Below are 7,796 nucleotides of genomic sequence, written 5' to 3' on the forward strand. Positions count from 1 at the left end.
GCCGATTTGTGTCTCCAACCGGGACTATACGTTAAGACCCCTTTAGTGTCGGTTTATGACACAAACCGGGACTATAGGTTAGACCTTTAGTGCCGGTTTGTGTCACAAACCGGCACTAAAGGGGCTCGTGGGGCCCTGGCCTGCCACCACCCCTTTAGTACCGGTTCGTGGCATGATCCGGTACTAAAGGTTCAACACAAACCGACACTAATGCATAGCCGTTCGAACCGGCACTAATGGTCACATTAGTGCCGGTTCAGTTACAAACCGGGACTAATGTGCTTCACATTAGGCCCTTTTTCTACTAGTGTAGTATATGAAAATGACAACATAGAAGACTCTCTATCATGAAGATCATGGTGCTACTTTGAAGCACAAGTGTGGAAAAAGGATATTAACATTGCCCCTTCTCTCTTTTCTCTCATTTTCTTGATTGGCTTCTTGGCCCCTTTTTTATTGGCTTCTTCGGCCTCCCTTTTTTTATTTCCTCACATGAGACAATTTTCTAATAATGATGATCATCACACTTTTATTTACTTACAACTCAAGAATTACAACTCGATACTTAAAACAGAATATGACTCTATATGAATGCCTTCGACGGTGTACCGGGATGTGCAATGACTCAAGAGTGACATGTATAAAAATTATGAGAGGTGGCTTTGCCACAAATACGATGTCAACTACATGATCATGCAAAGCAATATGACAATGATGTAACATGTCATAATAAAACGGAACGGTGAAAAGTTGCATGACAATATATCTCGGAATGGCTATGGAAATGCCATAATAGGTAGGTATGGTGACTGTTTTGAGGAAGGTGTATGGTATCGGCAAAAGTTGCACGGTACTAGAGAGGCTAGGAATGGTGAAAGGGTGAGAGTGCGTATAATCCATGGACTCAACATTAGTCATAAAGAACTCATATACTTATTGCAAAAGTCTATTAGCTATCGAAACAAAGTACTACCCGCATGCTCCTAGGGGGATAGATTGGTAGGAAAAGATAATCGCTCGTCCCCGACTGTCACTCCTAAGAAAGACAATCAATAAATAAAGCATGCTCCAACTTCGGTACATATGGGGAACAATAGGAAAAGAAGCCATGGCCGCCACCTGATTCAACGGCGGGTGAGCCCTAGATCGCCCCTTCTGCCCCTAATATGGAGAACAAGACATGTCTCCTGTTGCGGGTTAGAGTTGCTATCAGCTCCCAACGACTTTTATGCTCTGACACCGTCGTGTAGAACAGTGGCTGATCCTCCAAAAAAGGCAAATCTTTTTTATCGAGTACTTGTAGTCTATATAATCCTATGGGACGATAAACTGTCATATTTTTTTATGATTATCTTTATTATTTTGATGTTTGTTGTACTGCCATGACCTGTGCAGAAAAGAAAAGAAATGTATAGGTATCTAGGAGTGGAGTGGCTCCTTGGTTGGTGAAATTCGAAATTTCAAAATTCAAGCACGCAAAGAAAGAGGGAGCCTTTTGGCCCGTGCTCTGCTGTACAGTACAGCTAGGAGCACAGGTGTCGATCGTCAACTGGCGCGCCGTCCGTATCCACCCTCTGCTGCACCGCACCGCACTACCGCCCTCTTTCCATTACGACGAGACCTACCTACCCCTCTAGGCGTCGTCTCTCTGCCAAGGCTCCCGCTTCCCTGTGGGCCCGCAGTGTCATGACAGGTCCATAGCTGTGCTGGTAATAATAATAAAAAAACGTACGACAGACTGACCCCGAGCGGAGCGGAGTTCCCCCAGGCCAAAAACCCCAACCCGGGCTCCGGCGCGGAGGCTTCTAGGAGAAGGAAACACGGGCGAGGGAGGACGCTGGGGCTGCTCTTCTCCAGCGAGCGGGCGAGCGGGCGAGCCACGCAGGCGCCGCGACCTCTCGCCTGATCGCCTCTAGGGTTCGGCGCTCTGCGGCGCCGCCGCCGCCGCCGCCGCGGAGGAGGCAGGGGCCGGCCGTGCAGGACAGCGGGGGCGAGCTCGCCAGTCCTCATCAGCTTTCAAGACCTGAAGCCACCTAAGGTGAGGATCTGGCCGGGGGCCGCGCGCGCTCTGCTTCTGAATTTGTCGCCTTCCGTTTCTCGTCAGGATACATGCTCACGTGTCACGGTTGGCTCGGCTCCTTGTTGGAGGAGTAACATTATCAGGACCTGTTACTGCTCTTTATTTATATCATCATTGCCAAATGAATGTATGCTTGCTTGAATCCCCGTACGTAGGTTAGGTTAGGTTTGGTAGACAGCAACGACACCTATCATTTCTGTGCGTGTGCGTGGGGATTTCCATGTTGCTTTCATCCATGTCTAAATTAAAGATGATTAATCACACTTCACGGCATTAATTGTGATTGTGCTGCCTGCTTAATAACTGGTAACGATCGAGAATATCTCTGATACCATGCTCGACCTTACTACCTTACTCTAGTTCAACAAATTCAGTAGCTTTTTCTTGGTTGGTCCCAGTCTTGTACTACATTCCAAGGAGCTTTCTTCTCGTGGGGGCTTAGTTCCTCTTACTGGATTGTCAATCGTTTCTGACTACTTTGCACCTTCTGAAACATGAGGTTATCTTCAAAGCATCCATGATGGTGGGTTTCACAGCTGTAGAGCTCCGAGAAATGATGGACAAGCAGAATAACATTCGTAATGTGTCTGTTATTGCTCATATGAACCACGGTATGTGCTAGCAGGCTCAAGTTTTCTTTACGCAGAATATCTGGCTTGATGCTCCATAACTTGTGTTGATAATATGTCAGTTTTGTATTCTGGATCGCTGTATATACAAGTATGCGGTGTTGTGCAATTTACTTCCATATAAGGTTATGTATGTTTGTCTAGCAATTTTCTTAACTCTTTGTTTTTTTTCCATTTGTACCTGCTTATTAATCCCCGAAATTTCCTGAGATATATGTGCTGTTTTTCAATTGTCGCCTCTAATTGTGCAATTCTGATGTTGTGTATCTAGTTCAATAGTAATGAGCGCACTGATACAGTTTTATTTACTCATCGCAGGCAAGTCTACCCTTACAAAATCTCTTGTGGCAGCTGCTGGGATTATTAGACATGAAGCTGATGTTGAAGTTCCCATGACTGATACTCACGCGGATGTAGCAGAGCCTGGTAGATCCGTCAGGTCTGCTGGAACCTCTCTTTTGTATGAGATGAACAAGGAATTGCTCAAGGCTCACAAAGGTGAAAGAGATGGGGACAAATACCTGATCAACCTTATTGATTCACCTGGGCATGTCGATTTTTCTTCAGAAGTCACAACAGCTCTTCGTGTTACTGATGGCGCTATGTTGGTAATTGATGCCATCGAGGGTGTCTGTGTGCAAACTGAAGTTGTGCTCTCTCAAGCCCTTACTGAGATGGTTAAACCTGTCCTTTGTCTAAACAAGATGGACAAATTATTCTCTGGGTTTCAAGTTGAAGATGCTCAACCTGAATTTACAGATGAGCAAGCCTATCAGATTGTCAACAATGTAATTGAGAATGTCAATGACCTTATGACAGCATATGGAGGTCCCCGCTTTCAGGATGTCCAATTCTACCCCGAGAAGGGAAATGTGGCTTTCTCTGTTGGCTTACATGGTTGGGCTTTTACACTTGCTGGTTTTGCAAAGAAGTATGCCCCTATGTTTGGAATGACAGAAGCTGATATGGTTAAGAAGCTTTGGGGTGACAATTTTTATGACCACACCACAAAAAAATGGACCAGTGTGGACACTGGCTCCAAATCCTGTAAAAGAGGATTTGCCTTTTGCTGCCAAGAAATCAAGAAAGTCATCAAAGTCTGCATTAATAACCAGAAAGATGAATTGGGGCGAATGTTGCAGAAGGTTGGGGTGAACTTGAGGGATGATGAGAAGGACCTAACAGGTGTGGCTCTTGTGAAGTGTGTCATGCAAACTTGGCTCCCAGCCAGTACTGCTCTGCTTGAGATGATGATCTGCCACCTCCCCTCTCCGTTAGAAGCACAGAAATATCGCGTGGAGAACCTGTATGAGGGCCCCCTTGATGATAAATACGCAGAAGCTATTAAAAAATGTGACCCTGAAGGTCCTCTTATGCTGTACGTTTCCAAGATGGTCCCAGCATCTGATGTGGGCAGATTTTTCGCGTTCGGTCGTGTCTTCTCCGGAAGGATTGCAGCTGGCATGAAGGTCCGGGTCATGGGGCCTTCCTATGTCCCCGGCATGGAAACTGATTTGTGCGTGGAGTCTGTCCAGCGTACCATTATATGGATGGGAAAGAAGCAATGTGACGTTCCGGATGTTCCTTGCGGTAACACTGTTGGTTTGATTGGTCTGGATGCATGCATAACAAAGAGTGCTACCCTGACAAGCGAGAAGGAGGTTGTTGCACGCCCAATCAGAGCGATGAAGCTCTCTGTATGCCCTCTGATGTTTGTTACAGTTAACTGCAAGGTTCCGACCGATGTTTCCAAACTTGTACAAGGTTTGAAGCGTCTGGCGATGTCTGACCCCGTGGTTCTGTGCAGCCAGGTAGAGCCTGGTACCTATACGGTTGCTGGAGTGGGAGAACTTCATCTGGAAATTTGCTTGAAAGATCTACAGGAAAACTTTATGGATGGTGTTGAAGTTGCTGTTTCCAGTCCGCCTGTTGTTTCCTTCCGTGAGACTGTCCGCAAGTCTTGTGATCCTGTTGAGAAAAAGTTCAGAAACAATCAAATCCGATACAGCTTGTCTTTGGTAGCCCGCCCCTTGGATGAAGAAGTAGTCGAGGCTATTGAGGATGGTCGCTTGGGTCCACGTACTGACCATGCGGTACGATCTGAGATCCTTGCTAAGCATGGTTGGGATAAGGATCTTGGCGATAAGATTTGGTGCTTTGGTCCTGATGTTGTTGGCGCCAATGTGATTGTTAATAGGTGCAAGGTAATACAGAATCTGGAGTTAGCGAAGAAAGTTATCGTGGCTGGCTTCGAGGTGGTGGCAAAAGAAGGCGCATTGGCAAAAGAAAGGATGCATGGCATATGCTTTGAGGTTCATAATGTTAATATACATGCTGATGAAGCATTGAGACATACAACTGCTCAGCTCAATGAGATGGTTAGGACAGCACTTATGGAGTCTCAGCTCGCTGCCAAGCCAAGGCTTCTCGAACCCACCTACATTGTGGCGATCCAGTGCCCTAAGAGTGCCCTCAGCACTATCTACGGAATTCTCCACCAGAGGAATGGTTCTGTGTATGAGGAGTTTGTGAGAGAAGGCACGATGCTACACATCCTGAAGGCTTACGTTCCAGTTTATGATTCCTTTGGCCTCTGCAAGGCAATCAGTACTGCAACATCTAAGCTGGTCACCCCGCAGTGTATTTTTGGATATTGGAGCGACATGTGCTCTGATCCTTTCCAGGCAAATGCGCCAGCTGGGCAAATGGTCTTGGATATCCGCAAGAGGAAGAAGATGGGCAGGCCCTCTTTCCAGAAGTAGCTCTGGCTTTCCTTGCTTCAGTGTATGTTGTTGTTATCTGACATCTTCCGAGGTATGTTATCTACTAATTGATGTTGAATTACTTAATATTGCTCCTGGATATGGTATTAATACTTTTGATATGATACTCGTGGTTCTTTGATGCCGTAATGTATGCTGAGGTTTAGCAACATGCTGAAATTTGTATCTTCAGGTCAAGCAGGCACAATTTTCTTGTAGATATGCCTGCCTAGCTTAGATTTTGAGCTGCAAGTAAACACATAATCCTAGTTAGCTTTGTCGCAGAATTTGTTTGGGAGATACATATCTCCTGATTTGGTGGCGACTTCAAGGGATTTTGCAGGTTCTTTATGCAAAGCAGGGGAATCAATAGCCAGATCAGTTTTTTTCTTTCTCTTGTTTGGACTTCATACTCTGTTAGGAACTTTGATTTTTTTGTTGCACTGAACCAAATAGAGAAATGCATATAGTTTTGTCCTGATTTAGCTTCAGATAATGTCAGAAAAACAAATTGGTCTTGTTCTACCGCAGATGTTCCATTTATCATGATTAGATTGCACATGTTCAAATTATCATGTTCCTTTGGACATTTGATTGATGAAATGATGTTGATGCCACAATGCTCACATGCCTTGCGTTTTCCCCGCCCAAGCATGCAATCCCTTGAGATAAAGCATGACTGGTAGTTCCAGTCACAGATGTGCACTAGCAAACTGTTTAGTGTTACTGCTCGAAGCCGACTTTGCTGGTAGAGCAAGGCAGCTTGGTTGGTTAGTGAGGCCGGCAGCTTTCTGTTGTTCATCTAGTACTAGAGGTCACTGTGAAAAACAGTGTCCAGCCTGCTGTGTTTGTGCACACTTTCTTCAGTGCACGCAGTTATATTTTGTGGTGCATTGCAGCTCATCTATAGTATGTGATATGATGTCGTGTCTGATTCGGATTCTGTGGTTTCCCCCTTGCAGTGTGTTCTTCTCCTTGCTAGTATGCAGTGCTGGGTTCGCTTCACTTGATCGATCGTCAACGACATCTATCACCCCTGAAGGAAGGGGCTGCTGCTCCCCCTAGCTAGGTAGGTCTAATGGTAGCGAGTGTTAAGAAGAAACTTTCATACTGAGCTGAACTGTTTAGCGTCGTCGCTGCCTCAAGTGTTAAGAAGGAACTTAATTGGTGTCAATGTACCTGATGTCGCGTCGCTGCTCAGCAAGTGCTGGCTGTAGAGGATTTTGCTGCTCTACATCTCCTTCCTTATCGACTGCCCTACTTTTTGCTGAATACTAGTAACATGCCATGTGGCAAACCCGCTTATATTCATCGTTGCTGTGCAAGTGCTAGCTGTAGAGGATTTTGCATGCTGCTCTACATCTCCTGATGGACTGCCCTAGTTTTTGCTGAATGTTTGGTTCCGATTTTCGCCAGTCATGCCATGTACTAGAACTGATCTCAGTGGATGGTGTCTGTCTGTAGTGTCTACTCTTCCTTCGATCGCGGTCGCATCCACCCACCGTCCAATATGCTTCAAGATGCGTGCTTAGCTCCTACGTGTCTTGCTTTTTCTGCACACCCCTGTTTTTTTTTCATTCTAGTTTTCTCTCCCCACCTTCACAAAATTGGACAAAACTTTTTCTTTTCATCAAGTTTTGATTGCTCATCACGGGATGACATGTAGTAAACGGGAGAAAACTTATACTAAAATGTTTGACTGCAGCCCACAGATATTTGAATAGTTCTTGTTTATTTTCATAAAATTTAGGTCACATATATCCAAATGATTTCAAGCAGAATTTAAGCACATTTTTAGAGAAGAAATCACGTTCCAAAAAAGGACCTGGGTTTTATAAAAGCTTGATATGTCTACCCGGGAAACCGGTTCACAAGAGTGTGATAGCAATGGGGGCAGCTATTTCGCGTGGCTAGGCTTGGCTGGTCGATTCGATCCAGTTTTTATTTCATTTTTAGCACTTTCCCTTTTTGGCAACTTTTGAACAAATGTGTGTCTAACTTGCACAGAAATGCAGACCCGACCTTTGTGATTTCAACTTTTTTTGGAAATTAAAACTTGATGTTTTAGGAAATCAATCTTCTTTTAAAAGTTCCAACTTGTGGAAAGTTGCAGAGAAATGAGGGCTGAAAACTTTGAAATCTTGCATTTTCTGAAACTTGAGAGATCCAAAGTTTTCAGAATGTAACCTTTCGAAAACCTTCCAGCATAGAAGAGGTGAGAGAGTAGAACATTTGAAATTTGAAATATCATAATTTGTGAACATTTCGTAAGACAGAACCACATGGGGGAAAATATGAGAGAAATAAAAACCAAACCACATGCAC

At 44.8% G+C, this 7,796-nt stretch overlaps 1 protein-coding gene across 1 annotated transcript; it reads left to right on the top strand.

The window, feature by feature from the left end:
* The first annotated feature begins 1,732 nt into the window (after window positions 1–1,732).
* Window positions 1,733–6,937, top strand: LOC123186418 (elongation factor 2). Its single transcript, XM_044598188.1, has 4 exons — window positions 1,733–2,038; window positions 2,580–2,691; window positions 3,028–5,523; window positions 6,434–6,937. Exons 2-3 carry the CDS (start codon window positions 2,598–2,600, stop codon window positions 5,469–5,471), a joined length of 2,538 nt encoding a protein of 845 aa, XP_044454123.1. The 5' UTR covers window positions 1,733–2,038; window positions 2,580–2,597; the 3' UTR covers window positions 5,472–5,523; window positions 6,434–6,937.
* Window positions 6,938–7,796: the final 859 nt, after the last annotated feature.

This window comes from Triticum aestivum, chromosome 1A (genome assembly GCF_018294505.1).
Source record: "Triticum aestivum cultivar Chinese Spring chromosome 1A, IWGSC CS RefSeq v2.1, whole genome shotgun sequence".
Classification (NCBI taxonomy): domain Eukaryota; kingdom Viridiplantae; phylum Streptophyta; class Magnoliopsida; order Poales; family Poaceae; genus Triticum; species Triticum aestivum.

What these genes read in the sequence shown, in the direction of transcription:
- LOC123186418 (XM_044598188.1), top strand. Translation starts at nt 2,598, where the DNA reads ATGATGGTGGGTTTCACAGCTGTAGAGCTCCGAGAAATGATGGACAAG. An exon ending in TATTGCTCATATGAACCACG is followed by an intron (nt 2,692 to 3,027) that starts GTATGTGCTAGC and finishes TACTCATCGCAG; the next exon opens with GCAAGTCTACCCTTACAAAA.